The following is a 14,696-nucleotide window of genomic DNA, read 5'->3' on the forward strand; positions in this document are numbered from 1 at the left end:
AATTTCCAGTGAGAAACATGCTGTGTTCACTTAGGAACTATTTTTACAGAGGAGTACAGAGGACTGATAGAGAGTTTCGTCACATGGTGCAACGATAATCACCTGAAGCTCAATATCAGCAAAACCAATGAGCTTGTGGTGGACTACCAGAGGAACAGGAGGCCTCCTGTCCTGGTTGTCACCCAGGAGGGTGGACTCATACAAATACCTTGGGGTCTAAATCAATGTCATTACATCATCATTTTATCCTATTAGACATTTATGTGAAACTTTGTCATAATTGGCCAATGAATTCTTGAGTTATTGCCAAAGACGTGTTTTGTGAGGTCACAGTGACCTTGGCCTTTGACCTTTGACCAACAAAATCTAATCAGTTCATCCTTGAGTCCAAGTGGCCATGTGTGTCAATATCCTCAAGGCATCCTGAGATATTGTGTTCATGATAGTACGGGACGAACGGACGGACAACCTGAAAACATAATGCCATAAAAATATAGAAAATCGCCAGTCAAATCCTTTAATTCTTGAGTACTGCTGTTGCATATTTCTGTAGATTTTCAAAGGGAAACCTAACCTAAAACAATTTTATTTAGCTATCAAAGTCACCTTTTACAGGTTTACTTGGAATAACCTTTAATATCACAGCACAATCTAAGGCCAAGTCAGAACCAGAAGTTATCTTCTACAGTGCTCCACCTTAGAACGGTCTCAGCTTCTGGCAAACATTACAAAAAAAGTCATGTGCCTTAACATTAGCTCAGTTTAAATGCAGATTAATACTGTCAGGATTAAAAAAATTGAAAAAATAAAATTAAACAAACTCATTAGAAACATGAAAATCTGAGAATCAGGGAAAATATATACATCCAAAAAACCAATTTACACCCATAAAAATAACTGAAAAGTTTAGTGATTTTTTTTTGAAATGCCAAAACCAGTGGATATCACCCCTGGTGGTGATTCTGTACACTTGCATTGATCTGTGCTGAGAGAAAACATGATTATTGCTAGCTGTCGGCTATTAACTGCTGGTTTGTCAGCTGCGTGTGCATTAATGTTCCAACCAGGGCTGACAGGTTAAAGCTAAATGTGCACATTAGCCTGTTGTCAGCTCCTCTGCGTCCTGCTGTGAGTATTTAAAGCTGAGATGTGGTGGCCAGGTGAAACATCTCATGCAGGGTGTTAGAGAAGTTGTTGAATAATGTTGCTGCGTCTGTCTGACGGTAAGATTTCCAAGCGGAGAGGGAGATCACAATCCTGGAGGGAGGAAAGACAGCGTGGATTTCAGGGAAGGTATACAGAATTCCAAACGTTTAACCGCTTGATCAATAATTAGATGATTTTCTTATGATGGTGAAAACGGACACGTGTTTTTAACTGGTTTAATCTGTCCAAAGGTAGAACTTTGCAGTAACGATTCAATTTAAGTGTTAACACCCCACACAGAAATCAGGACAGTTGGAGCAAAAGGTTTTCAGAGGGAAACAGTGATATGTTTTTGTTTTTTCCCCACCTGTCATCTCTGATGCGGTAGAAGAAGCCATAACCATGGTGCACCATGGGAGCTACAGCCCCGAGGACTGTAGTGTAGCCCACCAGACTGGACGACAGCACAAAGTTCCCGCCACCGCCGCTGCAGACACAAACACAGTTCAGACAGGCAGAGAGACCTCGCTAGTACTTTTCAACTTTAATGCGATGTCTGAAGTCTGTTTGATAATATCTGTGTTACGGTTTAGTTTTATCAGAATGTTTGTTATGCTGCAGTATTCATTTTTCTATTCATCCCTTAAAGTCTCAGATCTTATCAAATTAACGTGTTGTTCAAAGTTACAGTGAAACTGCATAGATGTACTGTAAAACCTCGACCAATATGGGATCTTTGATCTGTCAAACACATGAGAGATAAACTCTTAACAAATTATATGTATTTCTGGCAGTGAATTTTGGATTAAAGAGTTGTGACAAAGGAGCAAGATATTTTACATTTGAACACCTTCACTATCAAAGAAGACAGTAAAGGGAAAATTAAAACATAAATAATAATAAAATAAAAAACATAAAGACAACTAAAATATCTGAAAGCTGAATTAAGAAAAGTAAGGGTTAGAATAAATAAAAATATAGTGTATAAAAATGTTTTATGCTGTGCTTTTTTGTGCTTTTTCCATTTAGACCAACAAACAAGCCTCTGTGGATATGATGTAGCTGTGATTAGCCAACATCAGTTGACATTATGGGTCTGCTGATATAAATGTTGCTTCCACAGACCTTTTTGACAGCAGACACTTTGACATAGCAGAGGTGTAATTAATAACACTAATTGATGGCTGTATTCTATGAGGTGAGCAGGGTCCAGGTCTGTGTAGCCTCACATGAGAATATCACCATTCTCAAATTTGCTGATGACACAACGGTTTCATCAATAACAATGATGAGTCAGTCTATCGCAGGGAGGAGGAAAACCTGGTGCTACTGTGTCAAAACAACTTGACACTCTGTCAGTGAGACAAACGAGGTGATATTGGACCTGAGGAAGGAGAGGAGTCGTCACCACCTCCCACCAGTGAACATTGGTGAGTCTGAGGCGGAAAAGGTTTAACACCTTCAAGTTCCTCATGTTGTCATCAACACAACTCTTCAACTTCTACTGGTGCACCATTGAGACCATTCTCACCAGCAGCATCACAGTACAACAACAGTATACAAGCAGGCTGTAAACACCTGCAGAGAGTAATCAAGTCAGCCCAGCACATCACAGGAACGGCCCTCCCATTGCTGCAGGATATCTACCAGCAGAGAGTCCTAAGAGCCCACAACACCATCAAAAACCCCACCCATCCCAAGCACCACCTCTTCACACTCCTGCCATCTGGCAGATGATACAGGAGCCTGACATGCAGAACCTCGAGGCTCAAAGATAGTTTCTAACCCCAGGGCATGAAGCTGATTAACATCTGCTTAGTCACTGTGCCCTCCTACTCACCCATATAACCAAACAAAGGACTTAATGCAACTTTGCACACGTCTGAACAATGTGCAGATGTGTGCAATTGTCATTCCGTACATACTTTTATACTGTTCTTAGCACTGTTATCTGTTATCACCTTGTCTACCTCAGTATGTATGGATGTATGTGAGTGGTGGGTGGTATAAAAAAATACTTTTTTTTAATTAAACTTAGTTTCTAGTATATTTTAAACAGAGTAATTGACAGCATCAGGTAGAGACACAGCAAACTAAGAATTTCATTGCAATAAAGTCTTTGAATCCTTTAATTTCTTAATTTTCCATGTACACCTAGAGGTAAATGATGATATAACGAGTAAAGCGGGGTCATCAAATAGGTTTAACCATGGGACAGTTTCTTTCAGCATTGTTCACTGGGTGGCGGTTACATTCTAAAGCACAAAGAAACACGCCCACACCTCCATACAACCCTGTGGGAATGTGCCGCATTGCCAGATTTGGTGTGAATGCAGCCTTACATGTAAACTAGGTGTATGAATGGTACTAAAACAAAGTTTACTTTGCTTCACCATCATCATATTACAATTATTACAATCATCTTACATAGCCAAAAACAAATACCTCATTGCTATGCATCCTGCAAACAGCTGTGTTTCAAAAAGAAAAATAGTACTAAAAATAAGTAGCTCTGCACTACCATGAAAGTTCCTTGTAGTAACTTTAAATGAGTCTTTTACTTATATTATCTATAGTTCTATTAAACAAAGTTTTGATGTATGAAAGTGAAAACTTTTCAGACACACTTTTTAAAAAATAGCAAAAATAAATTTGCTTTACAAACTATACCTCTTTGTGTAGAGGGGATCCATGAAGAGATCAGGAGTGGGAAGTCCCTCCTCCTTGGCGAGAAGATAAAGCCCAAAAAGATGCCTGTCAAAACCTGGTAATAAAAAATAAATAAAACATATAAAAGATCACATGGACTGATATCACAGTCATAAACATACTGTAAGAGCACCCACATTAACATTTAAACAACATGTAAGCCAAACAAACATTCACAGAGAAAAAAGAAAAAGTCTTCTGCCACCAGCAGTTGGTTTTAGTTGAACATCCTGTTGCTAGTAGCAACCACTAAAGGACATTGCTACTTCGACTTATTTCTCATATCTGTGACCAAGCAAATGTTGGCAGGCATCTTTTATCCACTCCCCAAATGCCCCTGCCCCTATTTAACTGTTTTGTGATTGTTGTTTTAATCTGAGATGTTAATTTAGTTTACTGCTAACCAAGCTAACCATTACACTAGCCACCAGAGGCTAGTTGCTAATACAACATACTAGCAAGCGACTGATGAATTACTGCTGGGCATTGTATTTCTTTTTACTTTTAGTCTTTTGGAGTCTATGTATATATATATATATATACATATATATATATATATATACATAGACCCAGCGGATATATATATATATATATATATATATATATATATATATGCTCACTTAATTACTGTGTTGTACTTACTATTGGGACTTAAAGGACAGGTTCGCCAAATTTTACTTTCTTAAAACAATAGCCAGCTGCCCATATGAACATTGAAACAGGTTTTGTTTACTGTAATCATTCCTGCTGTTTATGCTGGTGACATTTTTCTGGCTTCTTTCTGGTATGAGGAACAATGTACGCTAACTAATCTGACAGCTAGTTTGCCCTCTTGTGAATCCATCTCTGGCTGTTCCTGTACAATTTGATGGATTTTTGACTGAACTTATGATGACTTGTAATCACTATCATTAAAATTGTTTTCCAATACAGTTTTACAACTGTTCCCAGCAAACTTAAAATCCTCCTGTTTTTAACCATTATTGGAAGCGTGTTAAACTAGGTTAGCTTACAAACAGTTTCCATTACTGGAATAATGAGAGCTGCTAAGAAAGGGTGGTCTAACTATTTAACAATGACATGAAAACATTCAACCAATAACACACATGTAAAATACACCAACCTTTTCCTTCCTGGGCTTCAGCCATCAGCTTGTTGTGTTTATTGAAGGCCAGCAGCATGGCTTTCCTCTTGACATCAATCTAACAGAAGAATGTTAAAGTGACATGTGAAATAAACAAAGACTGCTTCTGTCTCTTTTCTCTCTGTGATTTTGCCACAGTGCATGTTCTCACATATATACACACACACTCACATTGCATTTAGGGTCCGTCATGGCTTTACACCAGTTCACGGCCTCTTGGGTGCAGGATCGCATCGTCTCTGTCCTGCCATGGTAGAACTTGCGAGTCATCGCTGTCTCATAACAGCTTCCTGGCCTGAGAGAGGGAAGAAGAGGTATTCAAAGTCATTTACCTAGTAGATTTCAAATATCAGGAAAGGCACTTCTTTAGCAAATACCAAACCTTTTGTGTATTTTGTAGTAGGCTAACTGCATCGCCAGTTGAATAAAGGTATCAGGATGCAGTTTCTTCTGTTTGATGGCTGCTTTTCCAAACCCAGTGAAGGCGTAACACACAACCTGGAGATCCTTTGTCTGTAAAACCAGTCACATAGTGAGGAAAGTCACACAGCTGTAACTATGGATATGTCATATTATGTTAAGTTTATTTTTGCAGTGGCATTACATTTAATATTGGCTCACCGTCTCCAGGTACTGCTGTTTGGCGTGGCTGATGTCACTTCGGACTTTTTGGTCCAGAGTAAAAACCAGTTCCTCGGGAAGGGGCATGGGTCTGACTGTGCCTGGACCCTAAAAAGCAAAGACATTAATGAAAAGTGTGAAAAGTGGAGGAAGACATAGAATTATCCTTAGCAATAACAGCTATCTCAGTTTAATTACAAAATAAAGAAAGAGTTTACCTTCCATTTCCCTTCTGTAGCTTTGACTTGCTGGTCTATATACCAACACATGGACACCAGAACCATGGCATCATATGGTGCATGCTGCAAAACAATTTTAATACATTACTTTTTACCCTTTAAGAATAATGACATTTTTAAACTTTTAATTATTTGCTTTTGGACAACATCTGTCCAAGAGGATGAGCAGCATGAATACCTTGAATTTCAAAACTTGTCACAAAGGCTTTTTACAAACGTTCACAGTCTCTAAACTCCTGTAGCACAACGCACACTCATACAAACTCACATCACAAGTGGATCCAAAAGTGCCATCTGAAAAAACGATGGAATTGTACGATTTGTCTCCCCAGCGGATGGTGGGGTTGCCTATAAGGGATTCCAGGGTCACCTAGATTCAGAATCGCAAAGTCACATAATCGCACACAACTCAAAGCAGGCAGCGAACAGCGAGTCATGAAATCAGAAATATTAAAAATTTGTGCAGCACATACATTCGTGTAGTTCTCTGGACTGGAGTAGGGTTTCGTTTCATCCAGAGATATGACGAACAGGCTGCTCTGGATAGTTTCTAGGATCGTCTTATTGTGTGGATCAATGCTTATTAGATACTCTCTGGCCTGCAGAGGAAGCAAACAAAGAAGTGCTGATCCTCCGGTAAGCTTTTGTTAAACAAGAACTTTTTCACAAGTGTGATCCATAATCTGTTTGAGATCTTATTTGCCAAGATGTATGCAGAGTTCTCCAAACCTGAGCACCCTCACCTTCGCCCAACGAGTCCTTTCATCTGAGGTGAGAGCAGACACACCGTCTCCCTCTGGCTCCCCCTCACAACAATCTTTCACATAGCTCAGCTGCCTACAGAGGTTAAAACACACACACGTAAAATAAAACAAGGCGACATTCAACTCTGAGTGCTTCCTCCTCTCCTAGTTCATTCTCTTGGAGACTAACTTTCATATTTGGGTATTATTCTTGAGTGGTATTGTGTATTTGTGAGTAACCAATACCTGAGTAGTTCTGGGGGTGTGAGGATTTGTCCGTCACACATCGCGTCAAATACAAATAGCCTTCCGCGACACATCACTACTATATGAGACGGACAGGGACCCTCACGCTCTGTGACACAGCACAAAGTGCACATTATGAGTGATATGCAAGCTGAGACAGTGGGATAAAGTTGCTATGCAGACGTGTTTGAGAATTAGAAATAAAAGCTGAGTCTGTTATACCTGTCTTGAAGTAGTTGTGAATGGTGTCCTTCGTAACTCCGGGGACTCTGCAGGTGCAGAACATCATTCTGAACTGGTCCATATCTAATGCTGTTTTGCCAGATTTCTGAGGAGCCAGCCTCTCCCTAAAACACGCAGAGGAAGAAAAAGAAAACAAAGCATGATATACTTACAGTAGGTGACTTCATGTGAGAGGTTTACAAACAGAAAAAAACAGCTTGTAAAAGTGTGTGTGAACATGACTTACGTGCGGATCAGGTTCCAGTACTGCAGAGTGTGCCATGTGCTAATACTGGCCCTCTGCAGATGAGTTCCCTCTGCAGGGGGCCAGTAGTGCTCAAGGTAGGGAGCAGGACCACCAAAGTTCACATTCAGCTGAGAGGGGATGCGCAACTCCAGATAAGCACTGTCTAACCACCATTCTTCCAGCTGGGGAATAAAAAACAAACAAGAGAGTTACAGAGGGGATCTCTAAGACAGAAACAAGACATTTACAGCTCAGTTACATACCCAGTTCTTCTTTGTCTTTGCTCTCTGCAGTAGTTTCTGATGCAGCTCTTTGCCAACACCCTCTTGAAATTTCTTCACAGTGTCCACTGTAGCCTTAAACTCCTTCTCAGAGGCAAACGGACGCACTGATGGAAAACATAGCGATGCAAAATTAGTCAGTCAGTCTGTCAAGAAGGAGCACCAGCTGCCTGTCGTTGTGTTGTGCAACTTGAGAATCTGTAAATTTAATTCAAACTTTGCAGCTCATGTAAATGTACAAAATGCCTACATATTCAGTTAATATGAAATACACAAACATACTAAAACACTTACACGATATTGACACATTTGCAAATGTCCTGTTATAATATTCACAATTCATGGTTTTCATATTTCACAATAAATGCTTGACAGAAACTTTAACGCCTCCGAGCAACGTTTTCCAGGGAGAAGAACTGTTGCACCTTTAACACATAGAGATCTGAGGACCTGATGTATATTGATGAATTGAATCGCTTTATTTAATGTTAGTTTTGATGCTCTATTTTAATCTAAAACAATAACCTTTCCATTCTCTAAAACTTTTTTAGGCCTTATTTTATTCTAATTTACACATTTTCAGGCATATTCAAAGTCACTGGGAACTTGTTTTCTCATCTTAACTACTGGCCACACCATTAGTTTTAATATTTCTTGAAAGGAGAGTTGATATTCGCCTTAAAAACAAATAGCAGTAATTGAAGCGAGCAGTAAAAGCCATGTGGGATTTCCTTAATTAATTACTTCAAACAGAACATCTCTGTGAAACAGCAGGTTGTACACAGTTTCCGTCCTACCTGCATCCAGGTACTTGGAAAGGCTGCCCTCTAGTGATGGTACAGGAAGAGGAGGCAGGCTGCTTTGGTACTGGAAGGTCCGCTCTGGCAGGGACTCTGACAAATTATTAGCCATTTCTTCTGCCTGTAGTACAAATAAATGTCAGACTGACACAAAGCTGAGTTGTTGTGATTGATATCACTGATATGATAAAGTGTGACTCATTTACAGCCCACAGTATCAGAAGTTGCTCCTGAGGAATTCTTCCTGATGACTGATACAAAACTAAACATTTGTAATAATCTTGTCCTTAGTCAAATGATTCAGATTGTCTCAAAAATATGGAGAAAATTCAAAATGTAAGGACCAAAAAACACATGTGTCAGCCACTAAAGTTTATATGTAACTGTTTAGTCTGAACAACCAAATATCCCTTTGAAAAAAATCTATTACTGAATTAGCAGAACACTATAGAAAGATTTGCTTTGGACATGATCATACAATGTTTTTACAATGCACACAATGTGTTTTTTGTCTTACATGATTATGGCCATTTTCATACAGATTTCACATATCATCACTACGTTTAGTATGTTTCAAAAGTATGTTTCCAGAGTATCTGCTGATCCAAGCCTTTTCTGTGTACTTCGTGTCATTTAATGCCTGTATTCATGCACATATTGAGCATACTAAATTCTCTCACTTTTTTGCATTTCACAGCTCCCTTTCTGTTTTTTTAGTAAATCTACATACTTTACATAATATGTTTTGTATATGACACACCTGGCAAAATAACACACTGTATGATGGTGGCCATAATCACAGGCTATTTATTTCAGATTGACAGTCATTTTTTCCCTTTAACAATCTTAACTAGTTTTGAAACATTTAGTTATTTAATCAATAAGCCAAATGACAAAAAGTTAGCAAATTTTGATCATCAAATTTTAGCAAGTTCTCTACCAAGCAAAAATACAAAACATTTACTGTTTTCAGCCTCTCAAATGTAAGGACTTGCTACTTTCCTCTGTTTTACATCATTGTAAATTGTAAACAAAACAAGCCACTTCAAGATTTGACTCAGGCTTTTGGAGGCAATTGTTCACTATTTTTTCATATTTGATAGATCCATCAATGAACCAAAATATGGTTTAACAATCGTTTGAAATATGACTGTTGACAATAAAACAACATAAAACAACTATTATTTTCAACCATAAATTTAATCAGATATGAAGTGCATACAGTCGTAACCATTAAAACATCAGCAATAATACTCGTATATGGAGCTTCGTGTATGACACCTGTGCAGGTGTAATAACTTTGAGTTTCACTGTGGCCACAGTCTACTTAACATTTCATGAAATACTCTAACGGATCTACTCTTTTGTGCCATTTTCCCACACCCACAGCTCTACTATAGCATATTAAGTAGCTTTAAAAGGCTGTGATGCCATTTTAATCCATTAACTCCTTTTTAGAACTACAAGACTCCACAGATGCTGTCAAACTAGAGTAACGTTAACTTGGCTAAAAGCGCCCAATTTCACGGAAATAGAAACTACAACTAAAACTACAACTCTGTTTGTTGAAAGCAGACAGATAAATGAGAGTTTTTACTCGTTTAGTATTCACTCAATAGGACCAAACTGTTTCCAGTTAGCTGGAAATATAAAGTTGCTCTGGCTTCATCAACAACAGCTTTTCTCTTGTATACGCTACGTTAAAGTTGCTTTAAAAACATAATTCATCGCTTTCAATCAGCTCACCTTCAGGATATGTTGACTTTACATAAACACAACCCAACACAGCAGAAGTGGTGTAGATATACGCTCTCTGTAGTCTTTAGTGGGCTCTGAGTGTGATGTTGTGCTCAGCAGCAGCTCCTCTCTTCACCTTTACCCTACTGAACTACTGTCCCACTGCCAGCACGGAAGACCCGACTGCGCATGCGTGGACGACTGCGCCAGTGTCATGGTAACCCTAGATTTAAGAAAAGCCACTTCAAAATTTTCTTGTCTCGCTGTTTTATGACGTGACAACGATGTGGTTAAAGTCTGGTTAGATTTGAGCACAAACCCCACTTGGTTAGAGTTAGTGAAAGATGGGTTAAAATGATCGCTTGAAACGTGGTGTGGGTTAGTTACTATTTCCTTACAAATGTCGCGAGAGTTCCACAAATTTCGCAACTCTAGGGTTACCATCTCGACGACCCAGCACTTGACCCACATTTCATTTTTATCAGGGAAATAATGAACCGTTCAAAGTCTGCTGAGTTTGTGGACTGCACAGAGGTGAGACTGGGACTAGTTTAGGGGCTGTGGCAGCAAACAGCACAGAGATAATGAGACATATATACATATTTATTTAGTTCAAAATACAAAATGTGCAATACATTTCACTCATTGCTCATTGCTGTATATTTGAACAAGCTGTATATACTATACACCTACCACCTATGTATGCAAGGTCCAACGTCCTTTTTTTTGTTACCATTTAATATTTATCTCAACACTCCTTGCACTCTTCACTTATTTGCACTGTTTGAATCCTGTTTATAGTTCACAGAAACGGGTTCACCTGTATATAGTCGTTCATTGTCGTTGTGTAAGATTGTTGTGTTGTTATTTTGTGTAAGTACATTGAGAGCCACTAAACCGTAGTGAAATTCTTTATATGCGTAAACATACTTGGCCAATAAAGATGATTCAGATTCTGAGATGTGAAACAAATACACACAGCACTTAATCCATACACACAGGGATTAATGGAAAAAAAAAAAAAAAACAGTAAACATTGAAGCAGGAAAACAGATCAATGACAACTATCTCCACAGTTTGTGCAAGTACTTTTGTTCTGGTCCTGTTTTTCTATTTGGACTAGTTACCAATCAAGAGAAACTGAAACGCTACAGCATATAATGATATTATTTTAGAGCCTCCAAATTCAACATGACAAAACCTCTGCCAATGTGCCCACAGCCCAGGTCTATAAAGAAATGTTTTACTGAGTTTGGTGCAGATGAACTTGACTGACCTGCACAGAGCACTGACTTCAACCCTTATCAAAACTCTGGGAATGAACAGGATCGCCGACTGTGAGCCAGAACCTTATCACTCATCATCAGTGGCTGACCTCACTAAAGCTCTTGTAGCTGAACGGGAGCAAATCCCTGCAGCCAGGTTTCACAATCTTGTATTAAGTTTTCCCAGAAGAGTGGAGGCTGTTACAGCAGCAGATCAATGTTCAACAGTCACATACACTCTTCGTTTGACACTATTTGGACAGAACTCAGAAAGTATAAAGATTTGATACTAAAAATAGAATATTCTCTCACTGTGCTCCCACACTTAAAATTAGTAGGAGCTGGTACAGGCAGTGAGTGTGAGTGTGTGTGTGTGTGTGTGTGTGTGTGTGTGTTAACATGAAAAGCACAAAATTAGGTTTCACATATAATATGCACTTCTACTAAATTCTCAGTAGAAAAGAAGTACAAATAACAGAAACAATACAGTGCAGAAAGAGATTTTATTTTCTAAATATGAGCATCGATTATATTCACATTTGACAGCATTTAGTTTTTAGCTACATATCAAAGTGCACAAGTATATAGAATAGTGCTACTGCTGTGCACATTTGGATTAAAATAAGAAGACTTCATACATTAGATAAAACAGGAATTGGCAAATTTTATATTTCTGACCTTGAAAGGTGCATAGAACATAGAGTTGTATAAATTAATGGGAAAAATCTATGTAAAAAAAGAAGATATAAAGCAGAAAGACACACAATAAAGGTGAAATTACATTTAATCCTGCATAATTATGGCCTCTGGAAGCAGAAGGCTACTTGTTATTGTTAAAGACAGCAGCAACTGTTGCAGTAATTTAGTTGGTAGTATGTTGTCATTTTATCTATTAACTGTGTCATTTCCATTTATTTCAAATCTTACATCCCATATTTGCCGATGATTTCCTTCCCAAGTGTAACGTAGGCTGACATGGCATCATCCTTGGACGTTCCTGAAAGAGTGTGTAAATAAAAAAAAACCAACTTATATTAAAGTCATAAAGACTCATTTTGTTGCTGTTCTCTTAAACTCTGACTGATACACATATGAAATGCTGACATATGAGTGATGCAGCTGAAAACTAGTAACAAGTATTTCCATTTAACGAGCATTTTCAACTTGTTACCTTTCCTGGAGTTCCAGGCGTCCCACTTGGCTTTTCCTTTTACATCCATCATTCCTGGTCTATCTAGAAATGTGGGAGTACACAGAGGGGAAATGTTCATAACATAATATATCAGGGAACACTGCATGGATGTGATTCTGTTCATTTCCTGCTCGTCATACCAGTGTTAATGTCTCCAACGACTGCCTGTTTATAAAGGCCGTACAGTTCCAGCAGCTCCTGGTCCGTCGGCCTCGTCTTCACCTTCTTCACATCATCTGCTATCTTCTCAAACTCTGCCTGCAGATGGAAGAGCACGTAATGGATTGTCAGGAAACAGACAGTCAATATCGCTCCATATTTCTAATTAATTATTCAACAGTTAATGTTTTCATGAGGAAAGCTTTTTTTCTGCTCTTTGCCAAGTCTGACAGATAGATAGTTGGTGCAGTTTATAATCGCAGAATATGAGAAGGTGCATATTAATTAGTTACAAACAATAGTGAATAAGAAATCTGAGCATAGTATTCGAGCCATAGTGCAGAGCCCGGGAAACCTATTGTGGCACTAGTTGAGAGATAAACAATAGGCTTTTATTCAAGACTCCAGTGCTTTTGTGCCCACTTGAATAATCTACTTTACAAAGGATCTGGGGCATTTCAGAACAGATAATTACAATTACATCAGGGGAAAACCCTTTCAGACTAAAACCCGAAAACACCTAAATTCTCAGTATATAAATTCATACGTTCTTTGAAACTATGTTCAAGTGCTGCATAAACTTACCTCTACAACTTGTTTATTAGTCAAAATGGATTTTACATGGACATGTTTTTTTCCTCCTTTGTTAGCAGTGCTGGAAGAAGTACTGAGATCTTTTACTTACTGTAAGCATGTAAGTAAAAGCAACACCACAGAAAAACAAGTAGAGGTCCTGCATTGAAATATCACTTAAGAAAATGTATAAAAGTATTAGCTGGAAGATTTACTTAAAATATTAAAAATGGAAGTACTCGTTATAAATGTATATATTTTATTATATATACGGTATACAGATATACAGTGCCTGGAAAAAGCTATTCACCACTTTAGGAATTTGTCATGTTTTGTTGTTTTTTTTCATTTGATCAAAGAGGATTTAATGTGGATTTTTTTTTCACAGATTAACAGAAAAAGATCACTCAATATCAGGATGAAAACAGATCTCTACAAAGTGATCTACATTAATTACAAATATAAAAAAATATAAGATACACCATCTGTTTTACATGTAGTATATTGATCTGAAAGTATAGCTGTGAATTAAATGCAGTGGCGCGGAAGTATAAAGTAGCATAAAATGGAAATACTCGAGTAAAAGTACCTTAAAACTGTACAGTACTTAGTAACATTCCACCACTGCTTCTCAGCCACTTCCCTGCATATTTTCTTGTTAGTCTGCTTGCATTACTGCAGCTTCAGCATCAGAAGGACCACACAGTCAGAGGTTAAACATAAATTTACACTCGGTTTTGGTACATCCACCCATCCCATACTGTCAAAGATGGATGACACCTTGCACAGTAGATGGCGTATACACCCTCCTCTACACCCGTTAACCGCTATTCACAGCGACATATCAGCCTACTGATGAATCAAATGATAACAAAAGCAGCAATATTTTTTTACCTGTAAAGACATTTTAGCAGCTGCAGCTCCGTGGCTAAGATGAATTTATTCACTCTGTCGTGCTGGACGGCTTTAGGCAGCTGTAATTGTAGCACAGCTGATCAATGCAATATTATCAGCCAATGAGAGGCCTGCAGAGGAGGGCGCAGAGAGCTGCGGAGGAGCTGATTGGCTGTCTGTCAACCTCACTCACTGCGACACACACACACACACACACACACACACACACACACACACACATACATTTTTCAAGTGTATTGTTTTTAATTTAAATTGATTCTGCTTTATTTATTTAATATATTTATTTTTTAAATTGATTTAATCTATTTTTCTTTCTATATCTTCTTCTGTCTTGATTGTGGCTGGACCTCGTGCACTCAATAAAGAGAGAAAAATATATTGTGGTGAATTTAAAATGCTATTTAGTAGATAACACTTTTTTTTTTTTTTTTTTTTTAAAAAGTGTCAGCCACTGGTG

General features: G+C 38.2%; 2 protein-coding genes across 2 annotated transcripts; both read right to left on the reverse strand.

The window, feature by feature from the left end:
* Nucleotides 1-320: 320 nt before the first annotated feature.
* Nucleotides 321-10,519, reverse strand: crot (carnitine O-octanoyltransferase). The gene is made up of 17 exons (XM_042423097.1): nt 10,145-10,519; nt 8,396-8,519; nt 7,581-7,705; nt 7,318-7,499; nt 7,071-7,195; nt 6,849-6,957; nt 6,603-6,696; nt 6,333-6,458; nt 6,128-6,229; nt 5,839-5,922; nt 5,621-5,728; nt 5,382-5,512; nt 5,171-5,294; nt 4,979-5,057; nt 3,817-3,910; nt 1,514-1,633; nt 321-1,257 (listed from the first exon to the last, which is right to left on the reverse strand). The coding sequence occupies exons 2-17, from the start codon at nt 8,508-8,510 to the stop codon at nt 1,137-1,139; spliced, it is 1,839 nt and encodes a 612-aa protein (XP_042279031.1). The 5' UTR covers nt 8,511-8,519; nt 10,145-10,519; the 3' UTR covers nt 321-1,136.
* Nucleotides 10,520-11,884: 1,365 nt separating this feature from the next.
* acbd7 (acyl-CoA binding domain containing 7) lies at nt 11,885-14,333 on the reverse strand. Its single transcript, XM_042423099.1, has 4 exons — nt 14,219-14,333; nt 12,733-12,850; nt 12,572-12,634; nt 11,885-12,397 (listed from the first exon to the last, which is right to left on the reverse strand). The coding sequence occupies exons 1-4, from the start codon at nt 14,228-14,230 to the stop codon at nt 12,324-12,326; spliced, it is 267 nt and encodes an 88-aa protein (XP_042279033.1). The 5' UTR covers nt 14,231-14,333; the 3' UTR covers nt 11,885-12,323.
* Between the last annotated feature and the right edge of the window lie 363 nt (nt 14,334-14,696).

Source organism: Thunnus maccoyii, chromosome 10 (genome assembly GCF_910596095.1).
Source record: "Thunnus maccoyii chromosome 10, fThuMac1.1, whole genome shotgun sequence".
NCBI lineage: Eukaryota > Metazoa > Chordata > Actinopteri > Scombriformes > Scombridae > Thunnus > Thunnus maccoyii.